At 37.8% G+C, this 20,950-nt stretch overlaps 1 protein-coding gene across 1 annotated transcript in view; it reads left to right on the top strand.

The window, feature by feature from the left end:
• Positions 1-20,950, top strand: part of PLCXD3 (phosphatidylinositol specific phospholipase C X domain containing 3) — a 216,004-nt gene that overhangs the window by 120,288 nt on the left and 74,766 nt on the right. Inside the window, exon 2 of the mRNA XM_030927978.1 lies at positions 9,404-10,112. Within this exon, the coding sequence (XP_030783838.1) occupies positions 9,404-10,112 (709 nt within the window). The remainder of the gene's footprint in view (positions 1-9,403; positions 10,113-20,950) is intronic.

The raw sequence follows: 20,950 nt of genomic DNA, 5'->3' as shown, positions 1-20,950 counted from the left end.
TGATGTAGTAGCTGGGTATTACTGCTGTTTACTTGGGGCCCAAGGGCTCTTCATTTAGTAGGTGATGAATGCTGGCAGAACTATGTCTCTTTCTTTAAGGCAGCAGGTTCCCTTCTGGCCCAGAGTGTGTCTAGAAATGTCATCTGGGAACTAGGGCTGAAATGGGGACCTCATGACTCTGACTGGTGTCCTATCCTGCTGTGGCTGAGCTGGTATTCAAGATGCAAGACAAACTCCTCTCAACTCTTCCCTTTTGTTTTCTCAAGAGCAAGGAAGGGGTCTCTTTTGGAGCCTCAAGCTGTGCAGCCTGGGGTTAGGGGAGGGGTGAAAACAGCACTCTTTTGGCTTCCTCGACTGATGTTTCTGTGTGTCATGTTCTAGAACATGTCAGCTCTAGAACTTGCCTGAATTGCAGTACTTATGGTCTAGACTGCCTTTCAAGTTTACTTGGAGGCTCAGAGTGCTGTAGCCCTCAGTACTGAGGTTTGCAGGCACTCAAGTTTGGACCACTGGTATCTCCAATTCTCCCTCTGACTAGGGCTGTTTTAAATGCTCCCTTGGCGAGCATCGCCTGATTTTTGTCCAATTTTCATTTCTGCTGTAACAGGACAACATGGAGTTCAATGTCTCACAATTGCTGCGTTCTTCCTCCCCCAGTACCCAGAGATATTCTCTGTACCAGGCCACTGCCACCAGGGTAGGGAAAAGTGGCATCAGCAATTCAGGACTGTTTTTTCTATCTCTTCAGAGCCTCTCTCAACAATATGAAGTTAAAACCTAGTACTGTGAGTGCTTATCTGATTTTTGGTTCTTATGAAGACTTTTTTTTTCTATGTAGATAGTTGTTAACTACTTGGTGTCCTTGCACGGAGAACAATTGGTGGAGCCTTCTATTCCACCCTCTTGTTCTGCCTATCTCTCAGAAAGATTCTTAACATCTTTACTTGTCAGATATTAGAAAATTAAAACCACTATGAGATACCAGTGTACAACCACTCAAATGACTAATACTAAAAAGACTGACATTACAAAGCATTGGTACCTTGTGGAGTAACTGGAACTCTGATACATTGATTGAGGAAATATAAAATGAGACAATCTCTTTGATAAATTTGTCAATTTCTTATAATGTAAAACAAATACTATTTACCCTAGCAATTCTGCTCCTTGGACTTGTGCAATAATAATGAAAGAGAAATGTTTCCAGAAAAAAAATATTCAGCAATGAACAGTTTTGTTCAGAATAGTCAGCAATGGAAACCACCCAAATGCTCAAAAACTAATGAATGGTTAAATTAATTGTGATGTATGCAAATGGTGGAATACAGTTGGAATATGATTTCACAATAAAAAGAAAAAAACTACTGATACATACAACAACATAGGATGAATCTTAAAATATATACTCTAAGGAAAAGAAGCCAGACTGAAGAAAGTACATATTGTATATTTCATTTATATGGAATTATAGAGAAGTCAAAACTAACTTAGAGTGATATATAGCAGATTAGTGGTTGCCTGGATCTCGGGGTGGATAGGGGGAATTTGCTACAAAGGGTCACAAGGGATGACCTTTGTGGTGGAAATGTGCTGTATCTTGATTGTGGTGGCAATTACTTGGATGCATACATTTATCAAACTCACAGAATTGTATACTTAAAATGAATGCATTTTATTGTCTGTACATTATTCTTCAATAATAATAATTTAAAAAGGAACATGTCAATGTAAAAAGTTCTAGTTAACTGAAAGTTACCATGTAAAATATATATGATGTGTGTATTTTTAGGCATTTAGAAAATTTAAAAGAAATACAAATTGATCACAAAAATTATATTGACCATGATTTCCTTTTCTATGGGAGATCTTCTTTCACCTCCTGAAGTTTCTGATGGTTACTATTACCAACATCAACAGCAGACATGGTGTTGACTGGCAGAATGCCCAGATGTATGACTACTTTGAGTACTGAAAGTACATGGGAACCTTTAGCTACAGTTGGTTATCTTTGTCTATATGCAGAGAGGCTCTTCTCATGTTGGGATATTTGACTTCAATTGCAAAGAACACAGTACAGCTTACCTTGTGCTTTGTAAGTTAACACCTGTTGCTCAGAAATTCAGCTATGTCTTCTTATGCATCTGTGTTGGTATCTGGAGGAAGGAGGTATTCTGCTTAATTACTCTCACACTGCTAAATGTTACTTCCCAGTAGGGATTTGGGAAGCAAGGAAGGAGTAAAGAATGGTATTCATTTTGTGGTGTTTTCTGATGCCAGTATCTGTATCTTGTGACATGGGGAGAAGCACTGAGGGCTGAAGTTTTTCAGTACGTTTTATTTCACAGAGACGGTCTATATCTCAAATCACTAGCACATCAATAGGCTTTAACTGGTTTCTCTGTCTCCAGTATTTTCTGATTCAAGTCATTTTTACTTAGTTCCTCCAGTCTAATCATTCCAGTGGACTAAATCAGAGGCCTTCCTATCAACTAAAAAAAAAAAAATCAAGCAAGAAACTATTATAGAAGTATATTTATCCATAAATTTTATGAGTGTGTTGTGTATGTATAAATATTATAAATACACTTACATATAAATTATGCATGCATTACTATACTAATAAAGTATAAAATATATGTTATTTTAAAACATTTATTATTGTAGTGTTATTCTATTATGAACTGGTATTACAAAACATGATATGTACGTAGGGTGAAGTTCATAGTTAATAGTAAAAGTGAATCCACATATCAGATAGTCTTCTTGGTAATTTCATATTATTTTGGCTGTCCTTCTATTAGCTAAAATTATAATACAGTAATATGACTAATGAAAAGCTCTTAATAAAAGTATAGGTGTCAGTTTTAGATTTCTTATTTACTTAATTGAATTATCTTTAGTCTGGACCTTTTTAATGAAAAAGAAAAAAACTTCTAAAATCACATGTCTATTTTGGGAGTGCTTGGATAATTAAACTCTACAAGTCTAAAGTCTACTTAACCAGCCAGGATATTACAGCAAACTGCAATGCAGCACAATCTGATCAAATGAACGAGGGTACCATTCAGGGCAGTGGTATTCCCACTTTAAAAAAAAAATACCTTGAGTACTGAATATGGTATTTGACTATCCTGGAGGTGATAGTGGCAATACACATGTAAAATGTTATTAACGCTTAATTTTTACTATTTTAAGATAAATATATAAATAAAAATAGAAGTGCACGTTTTCCTTCCACATCCAAATTGACTGTCTTTAACTTCCACTGCCTAATTATAAGTGCCTTGAACACAGCTGATGCTCAGTAAATGTCTGTTGAAAGAATGAAGGAATGCTATTTGGTATAAGGATTCATTTGTTCATGTCTATGCCTAACTTCCCTAATTAAATTATAAGACTCTTGAGGGCAAGGATTGTATGTAATTTTTTTTTTTTTTAGTTTCCAACTAGTCCACAGCAACAAACTAAGGCAAAGTTAGCCAGATGCAAATGCTCCCATTCTGTACCCTGTTTAGTGTGGCTCCCAAGAGCCATTTATCATTTAACCCAAAAAGCAAGGCTACTTTTGCATTTAGTCTAGCTCTTTTAAAATTATTTGCATAAGCTCATTGATATTAATAATCAGTTATCACACATTTTCTCCTCTCTACCCCATGCTATGCAATAGTGACTAAAGAATCATTACCAACTGTACTATAATTATTTATCTATGTGCATCACATATTAAGCTGTAAATTTATGAGAATGAAAACAATGCTTATCTTATACTTAGCATAATAACAACACTTATAGCAGGTGCTTGACAAATGTTTTACTGAATGAGCAATTCATTAGTTTAAAAATAAGAACATTTCTTTCCATCAGGAAAGTAGACCATTTTACTTGAAGAAAACATTTGCAAAATAGAATTAGTAGTAGATACAATTTTTTACACAGAGAGGCTAACTTACTTCCAGTTACTGGGGGCCATTAATCAGAATGATGTAATTGCCTCAAGTCATTCATATCCCTTTACAAACAAAGTCTAAAAATTACAGAATACTCGCACTAATTGCCTCAACTATACTGTAATACTCGTATGACACTACATATACAGATGATCTTAAGTAGTGTCCAAATGTATTAGTTTTCTACTGTTGCATTAAAATGACCACAAATATAGTGGCTTAAACAATACAAATTTTCTCATAGCTTCTGTAAATAAGGACTATGGATATGATTTAGCTGGGTCCTGTGCTCAGGATGATACCAGGCTGAAATCAGAGTGCTGACCAAGACTGCAATCTCTTTTGCGGCTAAGGTTCCTTTTGCAAGCTTGTTGTTTGTTCACAGAACGTGGTTTCTTGAGTTATAGGAGCTCAGACCTCAGCTCCTAGAGGCTACTTAGTGTCCACTCTATTTTGAGGAAAACCTTTTCCCTTTCATCTTGAGTCCAGTGATTGGTGGCCTGTAAACTAACTGTCAATGGACAGATTAACATATGAAAACGCAAGGTTTATTTATGCATGCATGGTATGCAGATGGGAGTGCTCAGTGAGGAGTAACTCCCTGAATAACCACAAATAAAGGCTCACATACTAAACTTAACAAAAAGGTTAAGATTTTAATTGGAAAAGTATGGAATGGTCTACTGGGCTTTATGATGCTTATGGACAGCTATATTTGCACTTTCTGGTGATAAGGATCAGTCTTTTCTTCAATCAGAAGGGGAGGCAATGGCAACTATATTTTCAGGAGGGTCTGCTTAAGTTTGAATAATTTTTTTTTCTGTTGCTGCTGATTGTTCAGATGCTTTCAGTTTAAATAAATGTTTACACCACTTTAGTGAGCTATTAATGACTTCCTTTGCCGTATGGCCTTCTCTACAACATTGCATTTTGCTTCTGTAAGAGCAACAGGAAAATATCTGTTGCAGCTTGTTGCGTCTTTTAAGAGCTTGTCTGCTCAAGTCAGGCCTACTCAGGATAATCTCTCTTTGATTAACTAAGAGCCAACTGATTAGGGACCTTAATTACATATTTTTAAAAATCTCATTTCTTTTTTTTTTTTTTTTTTTTTTGAGGCAGAGTCTTGCTCTGTCACCCGGGCTGGAGTGCAGTGGCCGGATCTCAGCTCACTGCAAGCTCCGCCTCCCGGGTTTACGCCATTCTCCTGCCTCAGCCTCCCGAGTAGCTGGGACTACAGGCGCCCGCCACCTCGCCCGGCTAGTTTTTGTATTTTTAGTAGAGACGGGGTTTCACCGTGTTAGCCAGGATGGTCTCGATCTCCTGACCTTGTGATCCGCCCGTCTCGGCCTCCCAAAGTGCTGGGATTACAGGCTTGAGCCACCGCGCCCGGCCTAAAAATCTCATTTCTATATAATGTAACATAATCACAAGAACAATATGGAATCATAGTCCTTACACTCAAGGGGAGGGATTATATAGGTCTTATTACCAGGAGAAGGATGTTTTAGGGACAATCTTCCTACCATACCAAATGACAGGATGAGAAGTTAAGTCCAGTACTACTGGAAATCATAAAATATAGAAATGATTACACACATTCTACACTGATAAGGTAATAAAATTGATGCTATGTACCAATTGGTTAGGCCAGATGATATCTCAGATCATCCATAACAGTATGTGGAAAAAAGAAAGTCCATTTGTGAATTCAATATTTTTTAAACCATCTTTAAAATTTTTTCTCATATCTGATACAGTTTTCAATTATAGAAACATGCATATAACATAAACATAGTTAATTTCTCTTCTTTGAGATTCCAACTTCTCCTGTTAGCCAGTTGGGTCTATTGGCCACAAGTCCCCTCATTAACCACAAAGAGATGGCCTATATTAGTTCACTATTTCTGTGTAACCAACTGCCCCTGAATTTAGTGGCGCAAAACAACACAGAGTTTCTGGGTACTTCTATGAATCAGGGATCTAAGCATTACTTAACTGGGTTCTCTGCTTTGGTCTCTCTTACAGGGCTGCAATCAAGATCTCACTCAGGCAGGATCTATTTCCAAGCTTACTCATTGACCGTTAACAGGATTCAGTTTCTTGAGAGCTGTTAGTCAAAAGACCTCTGCTCCCAGCTGGTTGTTGGCCAAGGGCCACTCCCACCTCTATGTCACATGGGCCTCTCCAACATGGCAGTTCACTCATCAAAGCAAGGAAAAAAGTAGCAAGACAGAATTTATAACCTTTTGTAACCTAATCTCAGAAAGGGCATCCCATCATGTTTGTCTTATGTAATTCATTAGAAGCAAGTCGTAGGTTCAGCTCACACTCACAGACGGGGATATGAATGCAGGAGGGCAAGGATTGTTAGGTGCCATCTTAGAAGTGTGCTTCTCACAGTGCCTGAATGATGGTACAATTTATCACACTGAGGAGAAACAAATTAAAGTGCTTATTTCCAAGAAATGAAATAAATCGTTGCTCTGATTACATTTACTTATTCAGAGCCAAAGCAACCAAACTTGATGGGACTGGGTGTATAATGGGAGTGGTTAGCCCTTGTCTAAGAAGAGAGGGCAAATGGAACCTAAAGATGAGAAACTAAATTCAACATCAGAGGAGTGACATTAAGTACTAGGTCCAAGGTATGAGTTTGAGACTGTGGATGAGAGAAGAATAAAAGGTCAGAAGCCCAGGAATACCAACTCAATATAGAAGCAAAATGTCAGACCTGATATAGCAGAAAAGTTCAAGAACAACGAGGACTCCTGGCTTTAAAGACACGAGGTTAGGCTTTTCCTCACAATTATTGAATGGTTATGAAGTACTGCTGTATTTTTGCTTTACATTCAAATGAATAGAAAACTTACTGGTTCCGTAAAAATGTTGAAATTGAGAAGTATTACTCCAAATAAAATTAAAAGTCATCAAAATATTCATTTTTTTTTTAGCTAAAAGTAGATTATATATTTTCTTACAAAATGCATAGATACTGTTTTGTATCTATTGATTTTATTTTTTTCCTAATAATATTTACAGTATGAAGCACCATTTTATACCAGGTGCTATGGCTACACCTCAGAGTCATCTGGCTTAAAACACATACTAGTGAAGCTACCATTGGCTTCTCCTTCTGACTGTTTATTTTTATTTTTAACATTCCCTTATTTTGACCTTAAGAAGCTACTTTCCATGAAAGTCAACAAATCATGTACTCTAGAAAGTATAATATCCTTTCACAGTATTTTCAAAAGTGGTGATTTCCTTGCCTTTAAAATTTTATTTTTACAATTTTTTTTATTTGCCACATAACCATGTGATAGAAAGGTGAAACTAAAGCCATATTGAAAACAAAGAACCACTCATTTCTAGTAAAAGAAATCTAGTTATACTTAATTCCCTTTTTGCCTGCCTCCAAGTATAATTTCTACTAGATTACAGAAGTAACCAATTACTTTCATCTACCTTTCCCTTCATGTGCCTTGAAACTAACTTTTTAACTTTTATTTTGAGAGTTTAAATTTATTTTTAAATAAATTTATTTATTATCTCTCCTAATCTTAGATCATTTAATCATAATTCTTCTTAAATTTTCTTTCATTTCTATCTTTAATCACACTTCTTTGTATATATTGAGCTCTAGCACCATTTGTTTAGCTTTCATTTAAATTAGCAGTCAAATGAATAGCAACTAATAAACCAGTATGCGGCAATTTAAATGCTTATTAAAACTTGCCAGTCAGAACCTAACTCCCAGCTTTGCTTATTCAGAAAGGATTGACATTTTCTTGCCACACCATCTACTAAAGATAAGACATGCAGTTTCAGATTAAATTAAACGTGCCATTTCTGTATATTTGGGTTATCTTTTATTGTTTTTGAAAAAGCAAATCATTCTGAGAACTTACTTAAATTTTAAAGGTTGTGATTTTCAGGGTGTCAAAATATTTTGCAAATTATTTTCTTTAACAACCTACCATGGTGTCTGAAATTTAGGCACTTGTGATTCTTATGGGCTGTTAAAGCTAGATATAGATAGATAGATAGATAGATAGATAGATAGATAGATAGATAGATAGAAATAGACTTAGATATGGAATATGGATGAATGGTATATATTGTATCACTGAAAAAAGTGCTTCATATAATTTATCAGACCAAGGCTTTGAAGTATTGTATGGATAAACTTAAGATTCTTGTGTGTGTTTGTGTGTATTTATATGTATGTGAGTTTTGGGTTGGGGAGTGAAAGAACTAGGAAAATATGTGCCTCAAGGGAGGAAAATCAGGAATGGGTCAACAAAGTGTACTCAGAGGAAGCTTGAGTAACAGATGGGGAACGATGGTACTAGGACAAGGTCATGAAACAAGAAAGGGTGTCAGAATTTAAAGCATATCTGCTCTCTAATGTATGAAAATTTTAGAATATGTTAATTTAATTTTAGCTCTTCAGTGGGTTATGCCTAAGAATTAAAGGAGGCTTTAAGAAATAAAATGCAACCTTGAAATAACTTTTCTTTATTGGGTCCTAATAAAGAGTTTCAAATGCCATTCTCTATTTGTGACAAATCACACACATGTTCATTGCTACATTTCTGGAGTCTTGAAATTTGCAACTGCCAAAACTAATCAAACAAATAGTCCTTTCTCTTCCTAGGAAGAAATTATTCTAAATTTAGAAGCCAATTCCCAAAAGAGTTTATGCTCTTGAGAGAAAATTTGTGAAGAAAAGAGTCTATTAGTTACTTTTTAAATGCTGCCAATTTTTAAATGCTATTAATTTATAAATGCTGTTGACTTGCAAGAACAGTTAATTGTTTATTCAATATGTGAAAAGTACTTGACCTCATCTAAGTTTACAGTTGCCCAAATACAAGGTCAGGAATAAAGTTAAATATGTCAGCATTGTACTGCCTTCTTGTCTTATTTCTCCTTCCCTCTATCACTTTGACCTCCTGTGCCTTCCAAAGTTAATGAGGTAACAATTCGAATGCTGATTGCTTGTGAAAAGGGTATCTTTATTCATTGAGACAATCCTTCTAGGCTTAAAATCAGCCCAAAATCAAGGAAAAGAGTAAGACTGTAAAGCATTGGGGTACTGGTGAGTCTTCATACATATCGCTTTATGAATGATCACTTATGTCACCCATATGGAAAGCCAGTTCTAGTGAGTGTATTACATTCTTGGTTCACAGAATAGATGATTATTTAAATTTTAAATTTAATAACAAAATCTTCTTATTCTTTTATAACCAATTCGATCTACTGAAGTGTTCTGTGTCTGATGTCAATTTATATAAAGGACCCTCCTAAGGCATAAAAAATAACTAGTACTAAATTTCTTAGTATTTCCTGTGTCTCATTTGAGGGAGAGGTATGGATATTGCAAGAGGGAAAGAAGTTGGGAAGGGCAAAGACCTGGAAATTAACCACACCATGCCTTGTTATTCTCCTAGGGTCTCATGATTCCTTCAGCTTCTACATTGATGAAGCCTCTCCAGTAGGTCCTGAACAGCCAGAAACTGTCCAGAATTTTGTCTCTGTGTTTGGAACTGTGGCCAAAAAGCTCATGCGGAAATGGTTGGCTACTCAGACAATGAATTTTACTGGCCAGCTAGGAGCTGGAATTCGTTATTTTGATCTTCGAATTTCCACCAAGCCCAGAGACCCCGACAATGAACTCTATTTTGCTCATGGTTTGTTCAGTGCCAAAGTCAATGAAGGCCTTGAGGAGATCAATGCATTCCTCACAGATCACCATAAGGAGGTAGTGTTCTTGGACTTCAACCACTTTTATGGGATGCAGAAATATCACCATGAAAAACTGGTCCAAATGCTGAAAGACATCTATGGAAATAAAATGTGCCCAGCGATTTTTGCCCAGGAAGTTAGTTTAAAGTACCTGTGGGAGAAGGACTATCAAGTGCTGGTCTTCTACCATAGTCCAGTGGCTCTGGAAATGCCGTTTCTCTGGCCCGGGCAGATGATGCCAGCACCCTGGGCCAACACCACAGACCCTGAGAAACTGATCCAGTTTCTTCAAGCATCCATCACTGAAAGAAGAAAGAAGGGATCGTTTTTTATATCTCAGGTGGTGCTGACTCCCAAAGCTAGCACTGTAGTCAAAGGAGTGGCAAGTGGCCTCAGAGAAACAATCACAGAAAGGTAAGTGTCTTTAAAATGTCAGGGGGAAAACCTCAAATAATTTAACTTGAATTCATAGAGCTCATAAGTGATGAAGCTAAAATTCACACCTATGTATGTTAGGTCCCCAGGGCTGCAATAACAAAGTACCACAAATTGGGTATCTTAAAACAATAAAAATATATTATCTCACAGTTCTGAAACCTAGAAGTCTGAAATCAGTGTCGGCAGGGTTGGTTCCTTCTGAGGACTCTAAGAGAGAATCTGTTCTATGCCTGTCTCCTAGGTTCTGGTGGTGGCTGGCAAGCCTGAGTGTTACTTGGCTTACACATGCATCACTCCAGTCTCTGCCTCCTTTTTCTCATGCCATTTTCTCATGTGTCTCTGTCTTTTCCTTTGCTTATAAGGATACCAGTCATATTGAATTAGGGCCTGCTCTAATAACCTCATCTTAATTACTTCTGCAAGGAACCAATTTCCAAATAAGGTCACACTCACAGGTAGCAGGGGTTAGGACTTTAACAAGTCTTTTTGTGGACCACAGATCAACCCATAACCCCATGTATTTTGACTCCATGTCTAGTTGTCTTTTCATAGCACCCTTTTTTTACATTTGTGTGTTGCTTTATAGAGTGCAATATCCTTTCTCTACCATTTGCAGAGTCTTTTAATATCCCTAATTCCATTTGAAATGCATAACAACCCTGAGAAGTAGATATTGTCTTACAGATTTAAAAAATGAGGTTCAAAAAAGTGATATATTTTTCCTAAGACCGCTTCAACAGGGAATGATAACACGGATACTCAAACTCTATTCTCAAACTATATCCTATGCCTTTTATACTACATATGCAGCCTTATAAGGAATGGTTACCCCTGAGACAGTGGACACTTCATTGGTCAAGCCCAGCCAAACATGCAGAATGTTCATTACCTGTGAGGTATAACTTGAACAGTCACAGTTTTTTTCCTGCAAGTGTGACACAATATGCTGAATTATACATATTATTTATTCTTTTGAGTTAAAATGTTAAACAGTGCAAACATCATCTGAAGAAAGAACATAAATCCTTATCAGATCTCTTATTTTTATCTTTCATTGACATTTTGAATTATGCTAAAGAGACAGAGCATGAATGTTTTGCTTGGACTCAAGGTCTTTGTGGAAAAAGACAAAAGATGAAGAGAAAAGATTAGGCAGTGAAAATAGTATGTGTGACCTTGTGGCATAGCATATAGGACAGGAAATGAAAGGAGTTAAAGCTTAGAGTGGTGCAAGAACACATTTTCCAGATATCTTTTAACCAGGCTACAGAGAACCTCATCCTTTGAGCAATGGGGAGCTAGATAATAAAGTTTAAAAGTAACATGACTTGACATGATCTGCGTTTTATGTAATAATTGATGCAGCCTGGAGGATTGATGGAATGGAGAGAGTGAGCAGTTGATAAGTGCTTAGAACTGTTTCAGCAAGGTAATGCAAGCTACACTGGGGAAGCGAAAAAACACAGAAGGGGATAATATGCAAGCAGTGAAAATTAAAATGGTTTGGTGACTAGTTCCATATGTGGTATAAATGGGAGAAAAGAGTTCAGGATAAGCAGGACAGGTAATGGAAGCATTCACAGACTCAGGAAACAAAGACACAGGGACTTGGGAGGAAGTGGGGAAGGTACTATCCGGGTCATGCTGAATTTAAAGCATGAGTAAGGCATTCAAGTAGATATGCCTAATTGATCATTAGAAATACAGGCCAACTCATTTGGGGGCTGTTGGCATTTCTTGGTGCTGAAAACTCCAAGTCTTTGGAGTGGAAAAGTTCCTCCACATAAAATCAAAACTTTCTTCTGTTATTCAGAATGGTCCATTAGCTGGGACTGCTCTGTTCCTTAAAATTTAAATAACATTACCAACCATTCATTGTATAGTCTATGAAAGTGCCTGGCTTTCTCTATGATTTCTGCTAATGTCTACATTTCTTCTATTTGTATGGTAGGAGCCCTTTCTACTACTGGATTATATCATTTTATGACTTAATTGTCCCACACAGTCTGTCCATGTCCCATTCTGAGACATGAAACTTGCTTCATGTTCATTTCCACAATATTTTTTAAATTTTACTGAAGATCTGAAGAGGCCAGGAATGGTTTATAATCACAATAATGTACATAATTTAAAATCAAATTTTAGGCTTGTCTTTAATTATAAATCTTCTGCCCTAGGATAACAGCCCCGGACAACATCTGCAACACTGTATAACTCAGCTTCATATCCTCTGACTGAATCTTCTCCACCTTTACCGTTTTTCACTTATTTTCTTTCTTTACCCTTAGATTGCCTTTGAGATCCAACATTCTAGATGATTGTGTAACCAGATTAACACATCTAGATGATTATGCCTAACTAGTCAACTCTCTCCAGCTTCCTAAGCCTAAATTCAGCTAGTTGCAACAAAGTAGTCAACAAAACAAGAGGACTTTTTGCTTTATAGTACCGCTGTCTACAAACATTATTTTTTCTGGTAATTAGCAATTTACCCCCTTTCTCACAAACTTACAAAGTGAGGGAGTTGTGTACATATAAAAATGTGTTGTTTTTAACTGTATCCCATACAGTCCCCAGATTTTGAAGAATCTCTGATGGGTCACTAGAGGTGGGGAAAAGGCAGCAGGAGCCTGGGAGGGAACTCACTCCAACTCCCTCCATTCTCTCCATACCTTGAATGAAAGAAGCTTCATTTTTAACTTTGACATTTTGGGCATGATGCAAGTCTTCCTATGACCTCTTCCAGCTTCCAGCATAGTTCTATGCTTAGGAAAACACTTACTCATATTAAATCCTTGCTTTGCATTTTAGCCAAGAACTTTACCCTCATTTTACCTGTGTAGAGATCATCCTTTGAAGAAGCCAAGAATTTACTCAAAGATAAACAGTTTTCATTTTTCTCTTCTTATGGCATTTGATGTAATCTAGAAGTTTTCAAGTCATAGTTAAACTGCTTTTTGGTTACTCATGCTCTAGTACACTACTACTGAAGTAGGATTTGTGGGTAAAAAAATCAAATCAGTTAGGAAAGTGCTGAACATTATATTCTACACAACTCTCCCAAAGGAGTCACAGTGTACATTAGCATATAAAAGGCACTAAGGAATGTTTTAGTGATGAATCCTATTTAAATTTAACTAATGCAATGTTTTCCAAGCACTTAACTTTTGTTCAGGTAACACTTATTAACAGCACATGGAATTAATTTTTAAAAACTGCTCTCAGCCCTTTATTTCAGAACTTCTTACTTGCCTCTCTAGCTTATATACTTGGAAGAGTAGAGTTGTATCATTGACAAGAAAAAGGAACAGAAAACGAAATTTTAAAAGTAGAAATGAAGACTCCATATGTTGAACTAATTCTTTCCTCTATAGGATTATGAAAATTACTTACAAATAATTTGCCAATATATCTGAACCTTGTCATTATAGATGTGCTGGCATTCTCCAGTGGAGTTTAGTCTCAGAAGTACTAGAAAGACTTCCTTTCTAACCATTTGCAAAGCTGTATTCTGAATGTTATATTAATGTGAAGCTCAGTTTTTTGTTTTGGTTTGCTTTGGTTATTGGACATACTCCAACCTTCTACATGGAACCTACAGGAAAAGCTTATTGTCAGCTCTGGGGTCATGACTTGCAAAGGCAATTTATTAATACTTATCACTTATTCAGCGAAGGAGCACTTGACTCCCCAGAACTTGTTGGCTTTCTCTTCTTACCAAGTGATGAAGCCTATGAAGTGAACTGATTCTGATATTGTCCTCTTCGCTTTTGTGCAAAAGCCATTCATTCATGAAGTCCTGTGATGGCACCAAAAGTTGTAGTAAGTTCTTCTGTGCCACGAAAGGAAAGTTACCAGGCAATTATAAGACCACTCTAGACCTTACATATTTTCATCTGCAAAATTTGGAGTTTGAGCTAGATTACCTCCAAGATCCATTTCAGTTGTAAAATCCCACAGTTCTAAGATTCTGTATTTGACTAGCTAGTTTCTCTACAATTTTTAAAATCATACCTAATATTTGGGTTAACAAAACTCTGAGCACACACATTTAGAAAACAGCATTTAGAGTTGTGGGTGGCTTTCAGGGAAACTAAATCCAGCCTGGATTTAGGTACCATAGCTTTCAATCTGGCCAATGGTTCTAAATACTGCAGATTCATTTTCTACATTGTAGCAATGCCAAAAGACACAGATTTTTTATTTCTTAAAGATTTATTTTTATTTCTTTTTCAAACACCAGTTTTTGCACCCCACCCCCACGCAATTCACACATTCTTAAAAAGAAGGTGTGCAACTTGAGTAAAGTCCTTTCCTAATTTGTAGAAGTTTATTAACTTACAGGTTTTTTTTAATTTAAAAAATGTAGACATATTACCTGTCTGAATTTTTAAGCAGCAATGCATCTGTGCAAGTAAAGTGATGCTGAGTTAAATTAGACAATATTTGTTCAGGCCAACAAGTTAGATAATGATTAATATAACAATAATAATAACTGTTATTATTATTATGGGCTATTATAAGGGTTCACTATCTGTTAGATCCTTTACTGTGTTATATTCATGATTAGGTTCAATATTTATAAAACCTCCAAGTGTAGGTACTATTGCTATCCTATCTTAACAATAAAGGGACTAAGCCTTAGAAGTGTTAACCAACTTAGCTGGATAGCACAATTAAGAAAAGGTGGATTCAGGATTTAAATCTAGGCTGCTCTATCTGTTCAATTATTCACAAAAGCAAACATTTAAATGCCTAATCTGTTCTAGACACTGTACTTCAAGTGACTGATCTCAGATATGCAGTCTTATAACCATTACATAGTACTATCTCCCTGCTATTTGTGAGAATCCAAAGAAGTGACTGCAACTTTGTTTTCATCTTATTAAATGACAATATCTAGATCAAATTTGGCAGTACATTCAGGTAGACTGAGTTCAATTTAGTACTTACCTGTTGAACAGCTCCTATGAATACGGCTCTGCATTAAGTATTGTGAGGCATATTAAAATTGGTATTTGCCATTGTTCCCATCAAGCATCAAGTAGGTTTGAAAAGACAGGAACATGCAAGACCTAAATACAAATTGGAGAGAAACAGGAGAGTTAAATATCAAGACCTATGGTGATATAGAGGAGAGAGATATCTGGAAAGATTTTGGCTGGCTTTGACAAAAAGCACTGTGATAGGCAGAGATGGGTAAGGGGTAACTTCTCAGGATGAGGAAATAGCAAGAGCAAAGCATGGAAGTAAGAAATCTTAAGGACAAGAGAAATCAGGGTTGGTTAGAGAAACAGAGTGATGTGCAAAGGAACATGGGGGATGACTCGAGGAAAAAGTGAAGGGGGAGATTATGGTTGGCTGAATTAGGCATATATTAGGAAGATACTGAGGAAGGCAAATCAGAACTGGACCTCAGGAGATGAAATCCACCTAATTATGTAGGTTGAGTAAGGAAGGAAGAGACTGAAGATGAAGCTACCAGTTTAAAGGGGGAAACAGAGTAACAGGCCAGCAAGTGTTTAGAAAGAAAGAGAGGTAAAAATTCTGACATGGTTTGACTTCAGTACTACTGACAGTGCTGCCCCCTTGGAATACGATTTACAGTATCATTTTATATGCATGACGTCCCTTGGAATTGGATGATGGGTAGCCCTGGCCACTTAGTCTCATGGACACAGTGATCACCTTGAGTGTAAGGCAGAATTTTCAGGATGTGGTTGTGAGTATACACCAATACTACCCAGCTGGGCAAAGGAAGACAACTATAGTTGTTGAGCCCACATTATGTGCCAGGCACTGTGCTAAGAGCTCTACATGATTTGTATACATTTAAGGCCTTGCAGCCTTACAAATTAGGTATTATTAAATCCATTAGAGGTGGAAATTGAGGCTGAGAGATGTCTAATACCTTGCTTTAAAATCCCATATTAAAGTCATTCCTTAATTAATAAGCTAGGATTATTACATAGGTTTGTTTGACTCTAAGTCCCATGCTTATTCTTGCAGATTAGGTAAAATTAATATTGCTTAGCACTGGCTGCATTTAATATATTATCTGTCATCTTGGAAGGCAGAGTCAGGTCTAGGGGTTTGGGAAAGTGAATTATGCTGGTGACAGAGTGGGTAAAGCAAGAGAAGAGAAGGTCTGAAGTGTGTGGCTTTGCCTCAAGAAAGCAAACCCTGATAGGATGTTAGCATGGAACCCCCTAAGGAAGCATTGACATAGAACATGAAGGGAGTTAGAGATGGCTGGGCTTAATCCTTCTTGCCTTGTGCTTATTGCTCATTTCACCATTTCTTTTTTATTAAATAAGGAAGTTGAGGCCAAGAGGAATGCTAATTGATTGCGCAAGGACACAGAGCTAATTGGCAGCAGAGAAAGGATTAAAATCCAGGAGTCCTGGCTCCCAGTCAAAAGAAGAGACACCCCAGAGAGGGATAAGGCCAGAGGATAAACAGAAAGCCTAGGGGTGGAGGGGGCAGAGCATACCAGGCTGCGCATACCAACATGGAAGGGCTTTCAGTCTGCACTGCACTCAACACTGCATGGTGCCCTGGAGTCTTGCCAGGAGGGAATGCGGGTAAAGCCAAAGGACTGGGCCACAGATTTTATGCTGGGCCTACTTTCCCTGGACTTTCTCTCTCTCTCTCTCTCTCTCCCTCTCTCTCTTTCTTCTACTCTTTTTCTCTCTCTACATCACGAACCCAAAGGACTCTTTATTTCTCTCCAATGGGGACAGACTCCAGCTCACAACCCTACTATTGCGCAATTTGCCTTTTCCTTGCCCATACCCAGAAGGGATGGGTCTAGTCTCTTGGAAGTTTTTCAGCTGCAGTGCCAGTCATCTTAGCAGTTTGGAGAGCCAGGAAAATCCTCACTTAGAGGCTGAGACTCAGAATGGTTCAAAGTCAGCTATAGTGACACGAGACAGTACCTATCTCCATAAAGGGCAGCTTTCCAGCCCCGCCCTTCTACCCTAGGCCATGTCCCAAGACAGGTCAGCACAGCAGCAGAGCAGAGCAGCTAACAATGGATATTTGGGATATTCTATTCAACAGATGGGGAAAGCGATCTCCTCAAGCTACATATCCATGAGGAGAAAGAACACCAAGGAGACTATGGAAAGCCAGTGTTCCAATAATCATTGTTTACAAAAAGCTTTCACCATAAGATATTCATTTGTTCGACCTGTCTCTCTCTCTCTGTCTCTCCCTGTCTCTATAGATATGTATGCATACAGATACATATATGTACTTGTGTCTGTGTGTGTATGTCTGTTTGTATGTATGTACATGGCTTCATTTGTAGAAGTGTTATTCCTAATTTGCAATTTAAGAAACTGAAAGTCAGAATGGCTAAATAATTTTACTCGGATGATGTTATAAGTTAGTGCTGGGTGCAATTTAGAATCTTTCTGAACCACTGGAAAGCGGATTCTGGCTTGTAAATCAAAAGGAAGCTCCAGAAAACAACCCTTTCCCAGCCCGGGACTTGGCAAACTGGAATACACTTATGGAAATTTTGTTACAATGTAAATTCCTGGGTACCACTTTCAGAAATTCTGATTCAGTAGTCTATGGTTCAAAGTGTTTAATTCTTAGCAGACTCAAGTGAGCCCCACTTCAAGTAGCACTGCTCTGCTCATACCCACAAACAAGCTGCACCTTAATCATCCCTACTAACAAATTAACCTGGTTTTGGTTAACATAGAGAACATAAACCCCAATATTTATTGGTGTCCTCCTCCCTAGGCTCAGTTAGTTCTTCCTAAAATCAAAGTTACAACTCCTCTACCCACAAGACCTGCCAGATTTAAGTTCATATTTCCTTGCTGTATCACTCAGATAGTACCTATCAATGATTTCCAAAAAATAGCCCTCGGCTTTTGGCATCTTCTGTCTTGTGTGACTTAGTTTGATTCTAGAATTATTGCACTAATGGGCTAAAAAGCACATTCTCATGTAAGAAGACTTAATAACTTCTAGACTCAGTGTCTCCCACCAAAGCCAATTAACATTACAGCACTGCATCCCAACTGCCTCCCCAATGCTAATTTCAAACACGATGAGAAAGAAGAAGAAGAAGAGGAAAAGGAGGAGGAGGAGTTTCAACTGAAGAATTATGAGTTTCATAAATTCAGAGAGAAGAGAGCTTTATTTCTTATAAAGGATTGCCACCTGCAGGCTGGCCATTCCATGGGTTGGGAAATGTAGCCTCCAGTAGAAACTGAGAAAGGTACTTCAAGGAAAGGAAGGGTGAGACAAAAATTTAGGCTGAAAGGGTCAGCTAAGTATACATATTCAACAGGTTGTAAGATAATCTATGAATATTCACAAAGTGGGATGGTTGCATTTATAAATAAGTAAACATACATATTTCATAAGTCCTATGTTCACTTCTGGGTGGAGACTTAACATTTAAATGCATTAAAATTAGGTCCTATATGTCAAAAAGTGAAACAGAGGACACAGAGGCATGCTATGTGCAGTCTCTGTAACTGACCAGAACCAGTCTACAATTTGTTGTCTCTGATCAGGAAGACAAGCTGGTTAGTTGTGTTGAAACCACAAAAATGTGGGGAAGTTGGATGGATTGATTTCTGTTAAACTCTTGGGAAAGAAAGTCTTTTAGTGGCAGTTAGTGAAGAAGGGAGTATAACAAGGCATGTCCAATCTCCCATCCCATCATCGCCAAAAACTCAGTTGTTTTTGTTTTCTTGTTTTGTTTTGTTTTGAGACAGAACCTTGCTCTGTCGCCCAGGCTGGAGTACAGTGGCATGATCTTGGCTCACTGCAACCTCTGCCTCCCAGGTTCAACTGATTCTCCCACCTCAGCCTCCCAAGTAGCTGGGATTACAGGTGCATGCCACCATGCCCAGCTGATTTTTGTACTTTTTGTAGAGAAGGGGTTTCACCATGTTGGCCAGGCTGGTCTCGAACTCCTAACCTCAAGTGATCTGCCCGCCTCGGCCTCCCAAAATGCTGGGTTTACAGGCATGAGCCACCCTGCAAGGCTAAGAACTCAGTTTTTAAGGTTTCTCTGGAGTCCTTTTGGCCAAGAAGGGGTTGTACTCAGTTGGTTGGGAGGCTCAAGATTTAATTTTTATTTCTCAGAAGGAAGAAGATTCTGTACCAGCTTACAGTTGTGAGACTGTGTGACAGAGGAGTGAGTTCAGCCTGTGTCCTCTGGGGTATGGCAGGAGGAAGGGTTGTCTGTAATTCTCCATTTTAACAACTTTTGACCCAAAAATTTTTGAAATAAGAGTGAATATAAAAACTCTTTTTCTTCTTCATTCTGCTGATGTTATATGATTAAAGAAGATTAAAATACATTTAAATACAGGCAGGCAGTTTTCACTGTTTCGGAGAGGTTAAAGACTAGAGAAGGCTCCAAGTTGTTGAGAAGTCAGACATCTATTCAGTGCCTGCTCTGTGTGTGTGTATGTGTGTGTGTGTGTGTGTGTGTGTGTGTGTATGAGCAACAGAGAGAGACAGAGAATGAATACATATACTTTTCTGAAAAACTGTGGCATAGGATGGAGATTCTCCTACTTTAGTAAACCTCTCTGGATCTCAGTTTTCTTCTATGGAATTGTTGGGCAGATTGAATTTAATTTCTAAAAGAAACTAGCTTAAAATATAGCTAGTATGTATAGCTAGCACTCACCAAAAAAAAAAAGTTGAAAGTAGGTAGGTTGATGGGGTAGAGAGAATAAAGATGGAGTATCCAGGCAGCAGGGCTATTTAGTCAGTCAAGTAGTGACACAATAATTTGTGTAGTTTAGTCAGCAACTGAGAGAAAAGGGAGATTTGTTTGGAATTTCAAATGAACCATATAATGAGATATCAGTAGATGAACAAGTAAAAGGTGTCTGATTCAAGAAGTAAAATGGACCACATGTGGAAATCTCAGTTCACATTCCATAGTCATGAGAAGGGGGCCTGCAGGCCAGCTCTTCCCTTCTGCTCTATGCAGGCAGGGCTCCTGAGTGGGGCACAAATCCATTCAGCTGAAAAGCTCCAAGAGAAGAGACGTAAGTATTTTGTGATTGTCCTTTAGCCAGAGATCTCCAGGCACAAACATTTGTTGAACATGCAGGGTTTATTATTTGTTGCAGCGAGGGAGAACATACCATGGAGTCCATACATGAGACATCCTGGTAAGAGGATGCTAGAAGGGACTTACAAGATTGGGCTGAGGTTAGGTGACTTCAGGGAGGGTCTAAGGAAGCAGAGGTTCTCTCTAGATCAGATGCTGTCAGAAAGCAAGGACTAGTCTATATTTGGGTATTTCAACAAGCGTAATCCATAGGGCTAGAGCAAGATCAAACTGTAATTGGTAAAGGAGTCACAGTCACTTATTTTAGTGAAGAGAGGTGGTGACTTTATCTGAAGTCGGTATTGTGGGAGATTGCTTATGTCCAACAGGAGAATAACATGGCCTGGTTTTAAGTGTCTGGCGAGCTCTCAGTTGTCAGGGGCTGCTTTTTCTTTCCCCCTTTTTCAATAACATGTGAAAACAGAAATATCACTTATTCTCATTTGGCTTAAAAGCCTCTAGTATAAATCAGTCTGTCCATGTGCTTTTTCTTTGTTCTTTTTCTCATTAAAATGGTCGGGGTTGTTTCTATGCAAAAGCCCAGACCATTTTGATAATGAGGCAAATCAAAGAGTTGGTAATATCCTAACTGAGGGATTGGCTATTGAAAATGCAAACTCTTCAAATTAGGCTATACTGACCGTCAACTTGACTTTCTTTCTCTGTGATCTTAAATTTCTCCCTCTACCCTTGGAAAACTGTTGAAATTTCC

The sequence above is a fragment of the Rhinopithecus roxellana genome, chromosome 3, assembly GCF_007565055.1.
Source record: "Rhinopithecus roxellana isolate Shanxi Qingling chromosome 3, ASM756505v1, whole genome shotgun sequence".
NCBI lineage: Eukaryota > Metazoa > Chordata > Mammalia > Primates > Cercopithecidae > Rhinopithecus > Rhinopithecus roxellana.
This window is presented reverse-complemented; position numbering and strand designations above follow the sequence as displayed.